Source organism: Moschus berezovskii, chromosome 3, assembly GCF_049115385.1.
Source record: "Moschus berezovskii isolate FMDL1 chromosome 3, NW_MosBer_1.0, whole genome shotgun sequence".
In the NCBI taxonomy this organism is placed as follows: domain Eukaryota; kingdom Metazoa; phylum Chordata; class Mammalia; order Artiodactyla; family Moschidae; genus Moschus; species Moschus berezovskii.
Genome location: NC_142462.1, coordinates 65,191,916 through 65,210,803, shown reverse-complemented (window position 1 = coordinate 65,210,803; position 18,888 = coordinate 65,191,916). Strand labels below are relative to the sequence as shown.

At 41.8% G+C, this 18,888-nt stretch overlaps 1 protein-coding gene across 4 annotated transcripts in view; it reads right to left on the bottom strand.

Annotated features, from left to right (window-relative positions):
- The window catches only part of DOCK4 (dedicator of cytokinesis 4), a 488,437-nt gene that overhangs the window by 36,146 nt on the left and 433,403 nt on the right, over window positions 1–18,888 (bottom strand). For all 4 annotated transcript variants that reach the window (XM_055420853.2, XM_055420851.2, XM_055420852.2 and 1 more), the window contains exons 36-38: window positions 13,546–13,694; window positions 10,932–11,018; window positions 8,968–9,072 (exon numbers count right to left, since the gene is read on the bottom strand). In XM_055420853.2, coding sequence (XP_055276828.1) covers window positions 8,968–9,072; window positions 10,932–11,018; window positions 13,546–13,694 — 341 coding nt within the window. The remainder of the gene's footprint in view (window positions 1–8,967; window positions 9,073–10,931; window positions 11,019–13,545; window positions 13,695–18,888) is intronic.

Genomic DNA, 18,888 nt, shown 5'->3' with positions numbered 1-18,888 from the left:
CCTGCATGCCAGCTCTCAGCAGGGCTGCTGCTGGAGACATCCCTGCCATCCCTGACTCCACCCAGCGTCCTGTAGCCAGGACCTCTGTTAACTGAGTAAAGCCAAGATTGGGGCCTTTTAAGGTCTTGCTAAATGTTGGACAAATCTTTGTCTATTTTCTTTTTGTTTTTACAATACATATAAATATTCTGTTAGTTAGGACTCTCTCATTCAGGTAAAAAAGGTGAAGGTTATTCTTGATGGAGGCACAGAGCTGGCAGGATGGGGACCTTCTCAATAAGTACCTTCATGATCTGGTTATCGATATGGAACAACTCTTCCTGACAGTTTAAAGTGAAAGTATTAGTCGCTCAGTCATGTCCTACTCTTTGCAACCCCAAGGACTGTAGCCCACCAGCCTCCTGTATCCATGGAATTCTTCAGGTGAGACTATAGAAATGGATAGCCATTCCCTTCCCAGGGGGTATTCCTGGCCCAGGGATCGAACCCAAATCCAGTGCAGGCGGATTCTTGACTGTCATGAGCCACCAGGGAAGTTTAATGATAGTCTACTGATAATGAAATTATAATTGTTAAGCACAGCCAGCACATAACTTATTTAACCCAAAGAAACTTGAGAGGGTGTCCCCCACCCCCATTTTGTAGCTGGGAACTGAGGATCAAGATCATTACAAACTTTGTCCACGTGTATGAAATTCAAGCTCAGGTCTGAGTCCAAGGCCTTAGCTCCCTCTGTTCTGAATGTGGCCTGGTATGTGGAAAAACTCCTAAGAGCTATGGAGACCAAGAAAGATTGTGGGATAAGATGCCCTGAAGATCTTTAAGGAGTAAAGTGCTTCGTGGTCTGGGGAGTTAAGGCTCAAAGATCTCAGCAGTTCTCAGCTCTGGGAGGTTTCTGTGACTGCACCAAATGCACTGGGGAAGCACTCTGGGTCAGAGTGAGGAAGTCAGAAACCACTCTGGGAAAGGGGCTCAGGGTTGCAGCTGAGAAAAAGCAGCTGCAGGCAGAGGAACCAACAGCAAAACTGAGCTCTGAGAACCTGCCACAGTGCCCCACAAGCCACTCAATAAACCAATAATCCCCTGAGAAACACAAGCTAAGACAGACTCCTTAGGAATCAGGATTGCCCTCCCCACAAATAATCCTATATTTAAAATTTCTTGATTAAAGTCTGATGCTGTGTTATTTATTTTGCTCAAAAGATATTCAACAAGGACCTACTGTATAGCAAAGGGAACTCTACTCACTACTGTGTAATAACCTATATGGGGAGAAAATCTAAAAAAGAATAGATACATGTAACAGTTCAGTTCAGTCGCTCAGTCGTGTCCGACTCTTTGCGACCCCATGGACTGCAGCACACCAGGCCTCCCTGTCCATCACCAACTCCCGGTGTTTACTCAAACTCATGTCCATTGAGTCGGTGATCCCATCCAACCATCTCATCCTCTGTCATCCTCTTCTCCCGCCTTCAATCTAACCCATATCAGGGTAAGATTGACTCTTTTCAAAGAGTCAGCTCTTCACATCAGGTGGCCAAAGTACTGGAGTTTCAGCTTCAACATCAGTCCTTCCAATGAACACCCAGGACTGATCTCCTTTAAGATGGACTGGTTGGATCTTCTTGCAGTCCAAGGGACTCTCGAGAGTCTTCTACAACACTACAATTCAAAAGCATCAATTCTTCGATGCTCAGCTTTCTTTATAGTCCAACTCGGAGAAAGACTGGCCAAAGAGGCCTTCTGATTGCAGCTATATCCATACATGACTACTGGAAAAACCATAGCTTTGACTAGACGGACCTCTGTTGGCAAAGTAACGTCTTTGCTTTTTAATATGCTGTCTAGGTTAGCCATAGCTTTTCATCCAAGGAGCATGCGTCTTTTAATTTCATGGCTGCAGACACCATCTGCAGTGAATTTGCTGCTGCTGCTGCTAAGTCACTTCAGTCGTGTCCAACTCTGTGTGACCCCACTGACGGCAGCCCACCAGGCTCCCCCGTCCCTGGGATTCTCCAGGCAAGAACACTGGAGTGGGTTGCCATTTCCTTCTCCAATATGTGAAAGTGAAGTTGCTCAGTCGTGTCCGACCCTTAGCGACCCCACGGACTGCAGCCTACCAGGCTCCTCCATCCATGGGATTTTCTAGGCAAGAGTACTGGAGTGGTTTGCCATTGCCTTCTCCTGGCAGTGAATTTAGAGCCCCCCAAAATAAAGTCTGTCACTGTTTCCACTGTTCCCCATCTATTTGCCATGAAGTGATGGGACCAGATGCCGTGAGCTTAGTTTTCTGAATGCTGAGTTACAAGCCAACTTTTTCACGCCCCTCTTTCACTTTCATTGAGAGGCTCTTTAGTTCTTTGCTTTCTGCCATAAGGGTGGTGTCATCTGCATATCTGAGGTTATTGATATTTCTCCCAGCAATCTTGGTTCTAGCTTGTCCTTCATCCAGCCCATCATTTCTCATGATGTACTCTGCATGTAAGTTAAATAAGCAGGGTGACAATATACAGCCTTGACGTACTCCTTTTCCTATTTGGAACAAGTCTGTTGTTCCATGTCTAGTTCTAACTGTTGCTTCCTGACCTGAATACAGATTTCTCAAGAGGCAGGTCAGGTTGTCTGGTATTCCCATCTCTTTCAGAATTTTCCACAGTTTGTTATGATCAACACAGTCAAAGGCTTTGGCATAGTCAATAAAGCAGAAGTAGATGTTTTTCTGGAACTCTCATGCTTTTTTGATGATCCAGTGGATGTTGGCAATTTGATCTCTGGTTCCTCTGTCTTTTCTAAATCCAGCTTGAACATCTGGACGTTCATGGTTCACACACTGTTGAAGCCTGGCTTGGAGAATTTTGAGCATTACTTTGCTAGCGTGGGAGATGAGTGCAACTGTGCAGTAGTTTAAGCATTCTTTGGCTTTGCCTTTCTTAGGGACTGGAATGAAAACTGACCTTTTCAAGTTCTGTGGCCACTGCTGAGTTTTCCAAATTTGCTGGCATACTGAGTGCAGCACTTTCACAGCATCATCTTTTATTTTATTTATTTTATTGTGGTGGCTTTTGCCATACATTCACATGAACCAGCCATGGGTGTACATGTTAACCACCCTTAACCTCCTTCCCACCTCCTTTGTGAAATAGCTCAGCTGGGATTTCATCACCTCCACTAATTCTGTTCGTAGTGATGCTTCCTAAGGCCCACTTGACTTCGTATTCCAGGATGTCTGGCTATAGGTGAGTGATCACACCATTGTAATTATCTGGGTTGTACAGATCTTTTTTGTACAGTTCTTCTGTGTATTCTTGCCACCTCTTCTTAATATCTTCTGCTTCTGTTAGGTCCCTATCATTTCTGTCCTTTATTGAGCCCATCTTTGCATGAAATGTTCCCTTGGTATCTCTAATTTTCTTGAAGAGATCTCTAGTTTTTCCCATTTGATTGTTTTCCTCTATTTCTTCACTGAGGAAGGCTTTCTTATCTCTCCTTGCTGTTCTTTGGAACTCTGCATTCAGGTACTTATATCTTTCTTTTTCTCCTTTGCCTTTTGCTTCTCTTCTTTTCTCAGCTATTTGTAAGGCCTCCTCAGACAACCATCTTGCCTTTTTGCATTTCTTTTTCTTGGGGATGGTCTTGATCACTGCCTCCTATACAATGTCACAATCCTCCATCCATAGTTCTTCAGGCACTCTGTCTATCATATCTAATCCCTTGAATCTGTTTCTCACTTCCATTGTATAACAAGGGATTTGATTTAGGTCATACCTGAATGGTCGAGTGGTTTTCCCTACTTTCTTCAATTTAAGTCTGAATTTGGCAATAAGGAGTTCACGATCTGAGCCGCAGATACATGTATACATGTAACTGAATTGCTTTGCTGTATACCTGAAACTAACACAACTTTGTAAATCAACTATACTCAATATAAAATTAAAAAATTTAAATATAATAAATTTTCTTGATAAAATAAGACAACACATATCTTCTTGCATATTACTGAAGTCCCCAAATAAGTATCTGAAAACTGAAACAGTTCTAAAGCAATGCTTATACGTCACAACAGTTTGTAAAATCAGGGGAATGCCTCTAAGTGTAAGATCATTCAAAGGTAGTAAGAAATCATTTTGGAATAAACACAAATTTAGGGCCTGATATATGAGTTATGGAGAAATAAAAAGGAGTTAAGCTTTCTTTCCATCAATTAGTTTTCAAAACCACAGTTTTGAGATATAGTTCACAAACCATAAAATTTACCCTTTTATAGTATGCAATTCGGTTGTTTTTGGTTATTCACAGGGTTGTGCAACTATCAGCATTATATAATTTCAGATTATTTTCATTGCTGCAAAAAGAAATTTGTACCTATTAGCAGTCACTCCCCAGCTCCCCCTCCCCTTGGCACCTGGCAGCCACTAATCTACTTTCGGTTTCCATGGATTTACCTATTCTGGACATTTCATATAAATGGAATTACATAACATGTGGCCTTTTGTAACTGGCTTCTTTCACTTAATAATATTATCAAGGTTCACCCATTTTGTAGCATTGTCAGTACTTCATTCCTTCCTTATTGCTGAATATTCCATTGTATAGCTATACCATATTTTGTGTATCCATTCATCAGCGGATGGACATTTGGACTTTTTCTACTTTTAGGCAATTGTGAATAATGCTGCTGTGAATACTCATGTATATGTCTTTGTGTGGCTCTGGATGCTGGGAAAGATTGAGGGCAAGAGGAGAAGGGGGCAACAGACAATGAGATGGCTGTATGACATCACTGACTCAACAGACATGGGTCTGAACAAACTTCAGGAGTCGGTGAAGGACAGGGAAGCAGAGCATGCTGCAGTCCATGGGGTCACAAACAGCTGGACAGGACTTAGTGACTGAACAACAACAATTTGTTAATAGTTAATTTTTAAAATTGTCTTTAAAAAGGAAATAAATACCTATGGGATAAAAAATTCCCAAATGGTATAAGCATACAATAAAAAGTAAGTATCTTTCCCATCCTTGACCTCGGTCATCCTTCTCAGACAAATCACTATTCAAAGATATTTTATACATTTAAACACTGTCAATAAAGAACTCATTTTCCACAAGGGTAAAAAAAGCAACCTCAATAACACACACGTATCAATTTATTTGAGATTTAAAAATTATCTGGAAATTGATCACACAATTAAAGGAAATTTTTAAAGTTGATATTTGTTTTTAAATCAAAGAACAGACTAGATAGAACCTGATTTCTTAAAAAGTCTAGTCCCATGATTCTGAAGGATGCAGTGCCATTTAGAAACCAATAGAGGGTGACACTTCTCTTTCATTTAGAAGGAAATGCCATTTATTTCTAGAAAAGCTGTTTTCAAAAGAAAGATGGTATATTGATTTATTCCAATTGATATATTAACAAAATTCATTTTATTAGCTGATATGTTTTCTAATTTGCTAAAGTTTCTTTAAAGTTATGGCTCCTGAACTACTTCTGACTTTTAAAAATCTTGACACTTTGAATTAACACTAATCACACATACATGATAGAGATCTAGGGTACTTTATAATACACTTGTTAGCTGAATTCAGAATTTGATCAGGGCTACAATAAAACTTTTATGGGATGCTTTCCCTATTAAAAATATTAAAAATCATACTGTATGACTCATTTGGTATAAAGACAAATATATCAATAATAACTGAATGTTCAATTAATACTATTAAATAACAACCTAGTGTATGGTATACACTATGGGATTCCCTGATGGCTCAACAGATAAAGAATCTGTCTGCAATGCGGGAGATGCAGGAGACGCAGGTTCAATCCCTGGGTTGAGAAGATCTCCTGGAGGAGGAGATGGCAATCTACTCCAGTATTCTTGCCTGGAAAATTCCATGGACAGAGGAGCCTGGCAGGCTACAGTCCATGGGGTCGCAAACAGTCGGGCATGACAGTATGCACTAACACCCATAATATACACTATAGTATCTGTTTTAACATTTTCTTTAACCTGAAAGTTTACTGTTTTCTTCTGATTTTTAAAAGAAAACAGTTTTATGAACCATCTAAGAATATTAGGCACTGTATCTACTGTGCATAATGGATCAGGTAGCCCTGAGTATGACATGGGAAAAAACAGAGACATTGCATTATTTTGAGCTAAGACAGGAAGGGGTGGTCTGCAGCATGAGAATCACGTCTGAGTCCTACTGTGGGGTATCCAGCCCTCTGCGCTGCTCACAGCTCCAGAATGTCCCTCCTTCCCCTCAGAATTTGGACGCAGACCCTGCACTCTGCAGGAGGTGGCTGATGACAGCCCAGGACCAGTGTGTCCACTTTCAAGACACAGTCTTTCAAATTCAGCAAGTGTTATGAATTTGCCACTAGTTTTGATTTGGAATCAAGCTTTCCTCTGTCTGCAGGCAGGTCCATCTGCAGAGCCGACAATGTGACATGTCCATCACGTGGATCCTCCTTAATCCAGCAAAAAGATTTTACTTAGGTCTGTGTGGTACCCAAATACATGGTTATTTCAACCAGTTAGACGACTGATTTGCCATTTGAGCATTTGTTTTATGCGTTACTAAGTGAATCTTTGCCTATGGTGTTTAGGTATTTTATATACACACACACACACACATACCTTCATTTGGAAAGGCAGACACATTAATGATTATTAAAGAAGCAATGAAGTCAAATGTTTCTCCTTTCTGTCCTCCTTCAAGTATCCCCATCCTGTATCTATTCATAGGTTTAGTTCAGTTCAGTCGCTCAGTCGTGTCTGATTCTCCACGACCCCATGAATCACAGCACGCCAGGCCTCCCTGTCCATCACCAACTCCCGGAGTTCACTCAAACTCATGTCCACAGAGTCGGTGATGCCATCCAGCCATCTCATTCTCTGTCGTCCCCTTCTCCTCCCACCCCCAACCTTTCCTAGCATCAGAGTCTTTTCCAGTGGGTCAACTCGTCGCATGAGGTGGCCAAAGTATTGCAGTTTCAGCTTTAGCATCAGTCCCTCCAATGAACATCCAGGATTGATCTCCTTTAGAATGGACTGGTTGGATCTCCTTGCAGTCCAAGGGACTCTCAGGAGTCTTATTCATAAGTACCAACAGCTAAAGGAAGATATTTAAGATTTAAACTGTATGAATTCACTCAATGTTACAAAGTATTCCAATCACTCCTCCTTAGTTGCTGGAGAAGGTGCATTCTCATCCTTACCAATGCTTTTGCTGCTGCTAAGTCGCTTCAGTTGTGTCTGACTGTGTGCAACCCCATAGACGGCAGCCCACCAGGCTCCCCTGTCCCTGGGATTCTCCAGGCAAGAACACTGGAGTGGGTTGCCATTTCCTTCTCCAATGCACGAAAGTGAAAAGTGAAAGTGAAGTCTCTCAGTCATGTCTGACTCTTCATGACCCTAGGGACTGCAGCCCACCAGGCTCCTCCATCCATGGGATTTTAGGTGAGTATAAAAATGAGATGTTACAAACTAAAATGTTATGTAAGTTATTTCAGCACATAAGAGACTACTTGGCTGAATGCAAACAATGGTTAAGAATGGAGTCAAATATTTTATTATCTGGTAGGTACCTTGGACAGTCTTGAAAATTTCCCTTTGTAGAAAGTTTCTACTAGCAATGCCATCTAAGGGGTCAGACACGACTGAAGTGACTTAGCAGCAGCAGCAATAAGCTGAATCTCTTTGCTGGGTCGCATTTATCTTTTCAAAGTCAGCTCAGATATGCAGATGACACCACCCTTATGGCAGAAAGTGAAGAGGAACTCAAAAGCCTCTTGATGAAAGTGAAAGAGGAGAGTGAAAAGGTCGGCTTGAAGCTCAACATTCGGAAAACAAAGATCATGGCATCTGGTCCCATCATTTCATGGGAAATAGATGGAAAAACAGTGGAAACAGTGTCAGACTTTACTTTTTTGGGCTCCAAAATCACTGCAGATGCTGATTGCAGCCATGAAATTAAAAGACGCTTACTCCTTGGAAGGAAAGTTATGACCAACCTAGAGAGCATATTAAAAAGCAGAGACGTTACTTTGCCAACCAAGGTCCGTCTAATCAAGGCTATGGTTTTTCCTGTGGTCATGTATGGATGTGAGAGTTGGACTGTGAAGAAAGCTGATCGCCGAAGAATCGATGCTTTTGAACTGTGGTGTTGGAGAAGACTCTTGAGAGTCCCTTGTACTTCAAGGAGATCCAACCAGTCCATTCTAAAGGAGATCAATCCTGGGTGTTCATTGGAAGGATTGATGCTAAAGCTGAAACTGCAATACTTTGGCCACCTCATGAGACGAGTTGACTCACTGGAAAAGTCTCTGATGCTGGGAAAGGTTGGGGGCGGGAGGAGAAGGGGAGGACAGAGAATGAGATGGCTGGATGGCATCACCAACTCGATGGACATGAGTTTGAGTGAACTCCGGGAGTTGGTGATGGACAGGGAGGCCTGGCGTGCTGTGATTCATGGGGTTGCGGAGAGTCGGACACAACTGAGCGACTGAACTGAACTGAACTAGGACAAACAATGGTCCTCTGGAGCCTGGAGGCAGAGTTTCCACAAGGTGTGAAACTGTTGTGTTTTCTGCGGTCTGCAACTCCCAGGCCCTGTAGTGCCTGCCATTTTTCTCTAAGACTAACTCTATGGAAACTGCAGGCTGAACAGAAGTAATGCTACCAATTATACAAGGGAAACAACTGTAATTGCCAAAGATTGCTCATAAAATATAATAAGCTTTGAAATGTAGGAAGAAAATTCAACTGATTGTTTGAAATCTTGGGAAATTATTCAAAACAAGGCATTCTGCATGAGTATGGTGTTTGCAAACTAAAGTTAAAAGAGAATCCTGTGATGTTATTACCTGCCTTAAAAGGAAAATATGTCATTCATATCTTAGTTTGCTTGATTGGGATATCTATATTGGAAGCATGAAAGCAAACTAAGTAGTATATTACTTACTCTTAAGAAAAATGGAAACTTTTTCCCATAAAATCCAACTCTGAAGAACTCTGGTTCAAGACGTTGCTGGTCCATAATTTTGTCATACAAAGAGGCCTCCATCATCTAGCAAAGAACAGGGGGGTGTTTTAATCATTTTATCTCATCTTTTAGCTCCACCACTTTATAGAAGAGGATATTTCTTCTATAAAAAAAAAGAGAACGTCACTTTAGTTCCATTTGCAGAAAAGAAGGTTGACTCCTTTTCTATTCTTTAAGGCAGAGATCAGCAAACTTACTCTGTAAATGGCCAGACAATAAATATTTCAGACCTTACAAGTCACCTAGTCCCTGCCATAACTTCTCAGTTCTTTGAGGTCCACAGGCTTCAGTTTCCTGACCTCTGCTTTAAAGGATCGAGTATATTACTACATGTTTTCACCAGAGGAAATGATTTCTATGCACATAGTCTATCAAAATATTTTCTTCACAATAAAAATTAACATGAACTCTTGGAGGCAAAATCTTTCTGGAGAATTCTTGTACTCACCTGAGCATTCAGTTCACCTAGGTCATGGTAATTCAGGACATCTGGAAGATGTAACCTTGTACAGGTTGAATGGGGATAAACCAACGAACCAAACGGGGCCCATAGTGCAAGTGCTGTGGGGGCTGAAGGCTGTTAAGTGTGTCTTTGATGAGGTTGGAAGCATGAAGTACATAAAGATTATGGTTTTCCATTCACGGTATTATCATCCCCAGGGTTTCCAGAGAAAGACTAACATTGCAATTGAAAATATCTCCCCTTTCTCTGCCCCCAGTAACAGCACCCAAAAGAGTACTTGGCATGAAGTGCAAAGCTTTGGGTTTATAAAAATCTTAGTGACTATGGCACCTAAGGGCCCTCACAGGTAAACACTGTAACCTCGCTTCTGTTCTGGGGACAGGATGCTAAGAGATGCACAGGGACATTTTTATATGAAACTGCAGTGCCTGCCAAAGCCAGAGTGATGGGCTGAAGTTAAAACCAGGCTTTTCCTCCTTGGTTTTCCTGTTAGGAGAAATACCGATGAACTCCTGACATGAAATAGTACATCCAAAGTACAGGGCTGGCTCCTGCCAGAGGAAGAAGTTACTTGTGGTATAAGGGATACTGGGTTGTTAAAGGTTTATGAGTATTATCTCTTATATTACTACCTTGGAATGAAAAGGCAATATCATCATTTTTAAAAATATACATGTATGTGCATATGTATACATAATCTGATGATCCTATTGTAGAAATTCTGAAGAGCTTAAATGTAACAAGATGATACCAAATGTTTGACCTGACAAGAATAAGGATGTGGAGTACCAGAGGGACTTGCTTGAACCTTCAAGAAGAGAAGGTACTGAATCGGCCAAAGTTCATTTGGGTTTTTGTATGATGTTTCACAAAAACCCAAGCAAACTTTTTGGCTACCTCAATATAAAAGATTTAGTTTAGGGACACAGAATATTAAACTCCTTGAACTCTTGGGTACTAAGACCTTGGTTTCAGTTTTAGCAAATAAACACATTTCTGAAGCTAAAAAGATTTGATACCTACAGAAGTTAGCCCCCAAATCTTTCAAAACGTGTCAGCTAGCCATTCCTCCTATTTTACTGCACAGATTATGGGACTAAGAATGGAATATTACTAAGATTTGCGTGCAAGTGATAAGCTCTTCCAACAAAAAGTATTAATCCTGGGTTAAATGTTATATTTCAGATGTAGTGTTTAGATCAACAGCTTACGCTTTGCATATTAATCAAAAGCATCACACAGGTCAACATGCTATTTCTCTGGATAAATAGAGGAGTATGCTTCAGAGGAAAGGTATCTTTCAAAAGCTTTCTGCAAGACACATCAAGACGATCACAAAGTTTACTTCCTAGCACCATGCGGGGAAGTTAATCTAAAAAGGGATTCCATAACCTGATTGGGATGCATGCAGGTACCTTACCCTCATCTTGCTCAGGTTTCTGTAATCATAGTAACTCTCGTACTGCTCTGCAATCTTCCGGCACAAGATGATGCCGTTCTCCCAACACTGTGGACAAGTAAATAACATAAATATTAACAATCTCATGGCATTTACTAATTTCCACCCAGAGGTCAAGAGGGGATCGCTCTCAGATGATCAAGCCTTGCTTCTTAACCTTTAAAACCTACCCTTAATAGTACCACTGCAACATTAAGCATGAAAATAGCATGTAATTAACAAGTTCATTATTTAAAATATTTAGAGAGTTGAAAATGATAACCTACAAGTCATTAACATATGGTGTAAAAACAACATTTCTTGGTATCATCTCAAAACTATTATCCTGAAGATGTGGTGTACGCACACACATATACACTAGAATATTAGTCAACCACCAAAAAGAATGAAATAATGCCATGCAGCAACATGGGTGGACCTAAAAACTATCACGCTAAGTGAAGTAAGTCAAAGAAAGACAAACACCATATGATATCACTTATGTAGAATCTAAAATACAACACATATCGACACATTTATGAAACAAAAACATACAGACATGGAGAACAGACATGTGGTTGCCAAGCTGGGGTGGGGAAGGAATGGATGGATGGTTTGGGAGTTTGGGATTAGCAAATGCAAACTAGTATATATAGGATGAATAAACAACAAGGTCCTATTGTGTGACACAGGGAACTATATCCAACATCCCGTGACAAACCGAAATGGAAAAGAATATGAAAAAGAATATATATATGTACAGATGAGTCACTTTACTGTACGGAAGAAATTAACACAACATTGTAAATCACTACACTTCAATAAAATGAAAACAAAATAAAGTAATAATTTATAAGTAAAAAATAAACAAAACGATCATGCTGAAATAACTGCAATTCCACAATGGCCAAGGAGATGAATGAGCAGCCCCTCAGAGCTGGGGTATGGGGAACTGCCACTGACTCCTAAGGACCAATTATCCACAGCTGGCTCAGTGGATTCCTTGTTGGCCCAAGCATACTTGTAAACTGTAAGGGTCTAAGTCAGCTGGTTACTCTCAGCAGAAATGCAAAAATTCTTTGATTGAGCTCAGGTGTCTGAAATTTTCCCACCAAACAGTAAATGCTTTAGGTGTTGTGGGCCATATAATAACAACTGCCATTAAACTATGTCACAGCTGCCATTAAACTATGAAAACATCTGCAGACACGCATGAGCTTGGCTATGTTCCAATAAAACTTTATGGACAACTGAAATATGAATTTTATATAATTTTCACAGGCCAAATGCCGTTCTTCTTTTGAGTTCTTTTGACCATTTGAAAATGTAAAAGTGATTCTTAGTTTGTGGGCTGAACTGAAACAGGCAGTGAGCTGTTTGACCTATGGGCCATAGTCTCCAAGTCCTCATAAAGCACAGACTCCTGGGAATGGGCCAAGAGAGGTTCTGTAACAGCTTATCTTACAGGTGGAAAGTTTACTGCAGGAGGACACAGAGGCATTTCTTTGCTATTAACGTAATGAACGATATGTCAGTGTAGTTAGATAAATAATAGAAGAGGATAGGAAAGAAGCAATTCCCTTGCATCAAATTTTTAGGAGTACCCAATTATGTTTTATAAAAGAATGACAGCCACTGGATGTATTTTCATTTCCTGTTTAACCTTGGCACTTTGAAAGATATATTTAAATCTAAGACGTGTATCAGCAAAGCATCCAAGTGTTCAAATCAACTGGGGTCAGATTCAGGTTTTTTTTTCAAGAGCATTGCAAACCCTTGAAGAGGGAGCAGGTGGCAGGGAGGTGATATGCTGAATTGCTTTATTAGCTCAGGGAGGTTTTCAACACCCCATGGCAACTCTGAGTATATGACGGGATGTCATAAAATTCTGTAAATAAACTTAGTTTCATTTATTTCACCTTAAAAAAGGTGGACTGGGACAGATTACTATGTGTCAATTTGGGGAGGTAGGGGAGGTGTGAGGAGAAGGCAATGGTACCCCAACTCCAGTACTCTTGCCTGGAAAATCCCATGGATGGAGGAGCCTGGTAGGCTGCAGTTCATGGGGTCACTAAGAGTCAGACATGACTGAGCGACTTCACTTTCACTTTTCACTTTCATGCACTGGAGAAGGAAATGGCAACCCACTCCAGTCTTCTTGCCTGGAGAATCCCAGGGACGGCAGAGCCTGGTAGGCTGTCGTCTATGGGGTTGCACAGAGTCGGACACGACTGAAGCGACTTAGCAGCAGCAGCAGCAGCAGGGGAGGTGTGATATGGTTTTTCAGGTAATAAAATGCCTGGATGTTGAGACCTCTAGATGAGGGTCTTTCAAGGTGGGGTCCAAGTTCATACACATTGGAATTTTCTAGAGTCCTCATTAAAATTGCAGAACCCTCTGGTCCAAGCCAGACCTACTTAATCAGAATTTGCAGAAGTAGGGCCTGGGAATCTCAATTTCAGTCAACTCTTGGGAGTTGTAATGCACACTGAAAATCTGAGGGCCCCTGCCTGAAGAGGTGGCCATCAATGAACTGGAAATAAAGGAAATGTGACGGTCACCTTGGGAAGGGACCCAGGTGACTGGGGCCACTTACCTTGCCTCTGTCGAAGTTCTGGATGATGGCAAGGTGCAGATGCTCCTTGCGCTGCCATTCCGTTTGCATGGGGTAGGTCAGGAACTCCCGGAGGGGCCGGTCAGACCATTCCAGCAGCTCGTCATATAACAACAGCGTATATGCAGCCTCTGAAAGATAAGCAGGAAGGCGATGATCAAGACAGGACCCCAGTGCAGCTGCTTCGGGACAAGCTGGATTAAGTACTTTTTGTCTGAATTTCACGATACTGAAGAACACATGTCCAGGACATATGCAACGGAAGGTGAAGGAATGAGAAGCGCCCTGGGAGATGGAATTACCGGAGACTTGTGTTTGATCTTTTGGCTCTCTTTATTTTCTCTTTCTCTCCTTCCCATCTATTTTTCCCCCTACTGTTCACATGTACTGGCATAATAAAAATGTTTAAGGATAGTTCTGTAGCTGGTTCAAAATGTAGGGGAGACATGCTTTCGTTTGCTACATAGGTTCACTGGTAAATTCCTTGGCAGGAGACTATGCGTAGTTTCCACAGGGCATGTTTTGTTGTTGTTCAGTGACAGCTGTCTTCAACCCTTTGTGATCACATGGACTGCAGCACGCCAGGTTTCCCTGTCCTTCACCATCTCCTGGTGTTTGCTCAAACTCATGTTCATTGAGTCGGTGATACCATCCAACAATCTTGTTCTCTGTCACCCCCTTCTCCTCCTGCCATCAATCTTTCCCAGCATCAGATTCTTTTCCAGTGAGTCAGCACTTCACATCAGGTGGCCAAAGTATTGAAGCTTCAACATCAGTCCTTCCAATGAATATTCAGGATTGATTTCTTTTAGGATTGACTGGTTTGACGTCCTTGCTGTCCAAGACACTCTCAAGAGTCTTCTCCAAATCCACAGTTTGAAAGCATCAATTCTTCAATGCTCAGCCTTCTTCATGGTCCAACTCTTACTTCCATACATGACTACTGGAAAAACCATAGCTTTGACTATATGGATCTTTGTTGGCAAAAAAGGGCATGCTTAAGAAACAAAAAAATGATAGCTCAATTCTCTTGGCTAATAAAAGGCTGAAAAATGTGAAAGTGATACAGTAAGTCCCCTATATACAAATGAGTTATGTTCTGCGAGTGTGTTCTTAAGTGTAATTTGTTCATAAGTCCACAAAGTTAGCCTGGGTACCCAACAAACAAAATCAGCTTTATAGTGCTGTACTGTAATAGGTTTATAATACTTTTCACACAAATAATACATAAAAAAACACACATAAATAAACATCTTTAATCTAAAGTGCAGGACCTTGAAAGTACAGTAGTAGTACAACAGCTGGCACACAGGGGCTGGCGCTGAGTGAACAGGCAAGAAGAGTTACTCACTGGAGAAGGGAGAGGAGGTGGGAGATGGCAGAGCTGAAGGATCGTCAGCAATAGGAGACGGAGGGCAAGTTGCCATTTCACTCACGCTGACATTGATGGAACACCACGTTCACATCTTTGAATGTTCAGAACATGAAAGTTCATATGTAGGGGACTTATTGTACATGTGTGTGGGGGTATCAGACAGAATTAAAAGGGGAAAACTAAAGAAAAGCTGAGTTCAGAGGAGAAAAACTTTAGAAATCTATTCATAGCCAACAGAGCAAGGACCAGAAAGGGTAAAAGTATTGGATAAGAAGTGTGTGTGTGTGTGTGATAGAGAGAGAGAACAAACTGTGGGCTATGTACTCTGACACACGCCAGGCCTCCCTGTCCATCACCAACTCCCAGAGTTCACTCAAACTCATGTCCATCGAGTCAGTGATGCCATCCAGCCATCTCATTCTCTGTCATCCCCATCTCCTCCCACCCCCAATTGCTCCCAGCGTCAGAGTCTTTTCCAGTGAGTCAGCTCTTCGCATGAGGTGGCCAAAGAATTGGAGTTTCAGTTTTAGCATCGGTCCTTCCAATGAACACCCAGGACCAATCTCCTTTAGAATGGACTGGTTGGATCTCCTTGCAGTCCAAGGGACTCTCAAGAGTCTTAATATGGCAAAATACATCAAGAATGGGAACCAGAATTCACTGTCCCTGATGAAAGACTATAATAATTTTTTTCACCTGACACTATAACAGCCAACTTATTTACTAAACTGAATAAAATGATAAAACCCTTATGTTAGGTATCCATTTACCTACCATCCCCACACATGTCTGAAAAGACACAGTAGTAACTTTTAATACAATATCCATAAATGGTAATTCTTTTTCTTCACTTATTTGCTTTAAGGATAACTACACATAAGGCTCCTAAGTAACATGTTATGTTCCAGTACTGTGATCTGGCCATCTCAGTGTATAAAATATAGTTGTGATAAGAAAGGCCTGGGTCCTCATCACTATTCTCTTGTCTCTTATGTGTAGAAGTCCTGTAAGGCACAGGTCTGGCTGTGTTTTCCTCTTTAATTACCTTTGGTGAGCTCAACCCAGTAACTTCAATGATTGCAGCAAAACTTTTCATCACCCACCAGCAGTCTCTTATCCCGCAGCATTCAGTGTGTAAGCTGTTACTAATACAAGTTTTCTTTACTGCAAATGATCACAATGCTCCCAAGATTAAAACTAGTCAATGATTCTCAGCAACTATTAACAATAGAATAAATTTAGACTTCCTAACGTGACACAATCCTGGGTGTTCATTGGAAGGACTGATGCTAAAGCTGAAACTCCAATACTTTGGCTACCTCATGCGACGAGTTGACTCACTGGAAAAGACTCTGATGCTGGGAAGGATTGAGGGTGGGAGGAGACGGGGACGACAGAGAATGAGATGGCTGGATGGCATCACCGACTCGATGGACATGAGTTTGAGTGAACTCTGGGAGTTGGTGATGGACAGGGAGGCCTGGCGTGCTGTGATTCATAGGGTCGCAAAGAGTCGGACACGATTGAGCGACTGAACTGAACTGAAGGTGACACAGAAGGCTGCCCATGATCTGGTCCCTCCACTCACATTTTCCCAACATCTCCACTTATGATGGGTAAGAAGGAGCCTGCTACTGTCTCCCTAAAAAGCCTCTAGCCCCTCGACCCCATCATCACTTTTGCTGAATGAAACATGATGCATCCTGATCCAGAGGCGGCTGCCTGTCAGGGACACAGGAGCTTTCACTGCATGGACACGGGACAGGACCTTTCCTGGGGTGAGATGGACAGAGCGAATGTCTGCTGGAGTGTGTCGATTAATTAGTGGATGTAGAAGCAGCCAAATCCGCCACGATGTGGGTTGCCATGGAAGACTGCTTTGCAGGGGACAAGACACACGATGATGATAACAAGATCATCAGAGCTCTGCTGTATTTGAACAGCGTCCTCATTTTCCCTGAGGCCTCCTGAGATCACTTCCTAATCTTTAATTACCCACATACCCTTATAATGCCAAGCATCTAAGAAAACCCCAAGGGCATCTTTGTTTTTCTGTCCACACTCTTGTTCCTGTCACCGGAACAAACTAAGATTCCTCTCCCTTCTCATACCAAGCGACACCTGGGGTCCTTCACAGCCTGTTCCTTCAAGCCTTTAGCTGCTGAATAATTCCTGTTTTCTCTTAATGACACAGCTCCAGAATGATCATCTTTGCCTCTCAGATTTCTTATCTACCTGAGCTCTCAAAAAATATCCTTGAGACTAACCATGCCACAGTGTAAACGCGGAATAGTGAGTGGGGAGGGCAGAGGGAACCCCTTCCCACATCTCAGCTGCCCACAGGGAGGGACCAAAAAGGCAATGAAGGTCAAATTTACACAGAGAGAAAGCAGAATGGTGGTGCTAGAGATGGGGGGAGGGGAAAATGGGAAGTTACTGTTTAATGTGTACAGGGTTTCAGATTGGGTGGATGAAGCAGTTCTGGAGACAGAATGCACTTAATGGCCCAACAACATGAATGCACTTAATGGCCACTGAAGTGTACACTGAAAAATGGGTAAGATGGCAAAGTTTATGTTATGTACATTTTGCCACAATAAATAAAATGAAAAAAGGGGGGAGTAATGAAGTGCTTCTAATCTGTAAACTGCTGTTCAAGTAATGTTTGCCCTGGGAAGGTCCAAGGGATGGCTGGTAGGTCAGGTGTGGGTGAGCTGCCCCTGAGAAGGGTGGGAAAAGACGTAACCACTGATGGGCATTTTTGTACAGTTCTGTGTATTCTTGCCACCTTAATTTCTTCTGCTTCTGTTAGGTCTTTGCTATTTCTGTCGTTTACTGTATACATCTTTGCATGAAATGTTCCCTTGGTATCTCCAATTTTCTTGAGGAGATCTCTAGTCTTTCCCATTTTATTGTTTTCCTCTATTTTTTTGCATTGTTAACTTAAGAAGGTTTTCTTATCTCTCCTTGCTATTCCCTGTAACTCTGCATAGCAGAAAGTGAAGAGAAACTAAAGAGCCTGTTGATGAAGGTGAAAGAGGAGAGGGAAAAGTCTGGCTTAAAACTCAACATTCAAAAAACTAAGATCAAAGCATCCGGTCCCAGCACTTCACGGTACAGAGATGGGAAAAAAGTGGAAACAGTGGCAGATTTTATGTTCTTGGGCTCCAAAATCACTGCAGATGGAGACTGTAGCCATGAATTTAAAACATGCTTGCTCCTTGGATGAAAAGATATGACAAACCTAGACAGTGAGTTAAAAAGCAGAGACATCACTTTGCTGACAAGGGTCTGTTTAGTCAAAGCTATGGTTTTTCCAGTAGTCATGTATGGATGTGACAGTTGGACCATACAGAAGGCTGAGTGTCAAAGAATTGATGCTTTCGAACTATGGTGCTAGAGAAGACTCTTGAGAGTCCCTTGGACAGCAAGGAGATCAAACCAGTCCATCCTAAAGGAAACCAACCCTGAATATTCACTGGAAGGACTGATGCTGAAACTGAAGCTTCAATACTTTGGCCATCTGATGTGAAGAGCTGACTCACTGGAAAAGAACCAGATGCTGGGAAAGATTGAGGGCAGGAGGAGAAGGGGGTGACAGACAATGAGATAGTTGGATGGTATCACCAGCTCAATGGACATGAGTTTTGAGCAAACTCCAGGAGATAATGAAAGATAGGGAAGCCTGGAATGCTTCAGTCCACAGGGTCACAGAGAGTCAGACATGACTTAGTGAATGAACAACAATTTGCAGACCAGCAGAGCAAGCTGACAAATGACCGAAGGGTGATGTGGGAAAGTGTGAAAACAAGTTACACCTGGAACAGAATTTGATTCCGGAAGATAACAATGTATATCACGGGTAAACGGTGTGTGTGAAGCAACCTGCAGAAAATTTTCATTAAAGGAAACATATTCCTCTGAGGTGTCAGCAACAGACTACTGAGGTT